The sequence below is a fragment of the Eimeria mitis genome, genomic scaffold (genome assembly GCF_000499745.2).
Source record: "Eimeria mitis Houghton genomic scaffold, Emh_scaff683, whole genome shotgun sequence".
In the NCBI taxonomy this organism is placed as follows: Eukaryota; Apicomplexa; class Conoidasida; order Eucoccidiorida; family Eimeriidae; genus Eimeria; species Eimeria mitis.
In genome coordinates, this window is record NW_013574938.1 from 14,685 (window position 1) to 14,894 (window position 210).

At 61.4% G+C, this 210-nt stretch overlaps 1 protein-coding gene across 1 annotated transcript in view; it reads left to right on the forward strand.

Moving 5' to 3' along the window:
- The window catches only part of EMH_0019650 (uncharacterized protein), a gene marked incomplete at both ends in the record, with an annotated part of 10,206 nt that overhangs the window by 8,339 nt on the left and 1,657 nt on the right, over nt 1-210 (forward strand). The window contains one exon of the mRNA XM_013501404.1: nt 37-208. Coding sequence (XP_013356858.1) covers nt 37-208 — 172 coding nt within the window. The remainder of the gene's footprint in view (nt 1-36; nt 209-210) is intronic.

A 210-nucleotide genomic window follows, 5' to 3' on the forward strand; every position in this document is an offset into this window, starting at 1 on the left:
TTGCATGCAGCTGCTGGCTGCTGTCTGCTGCAGGAGCCCCCTGGCTTTGTGTTTTGTTTAGAGGTGTCTCGCGCGATTTGCTGCTGCTGGAGCTGCGTGTACAACAGCAGCAGCAGCAGCAGCAGCAGCAACAGCAGCAGCAGCAGCAGCAGCAGCAGCAGCAGCAGCGGGGGGGATGTGCTGGAGGAGACCCTGTCTCTGCTGCGACAG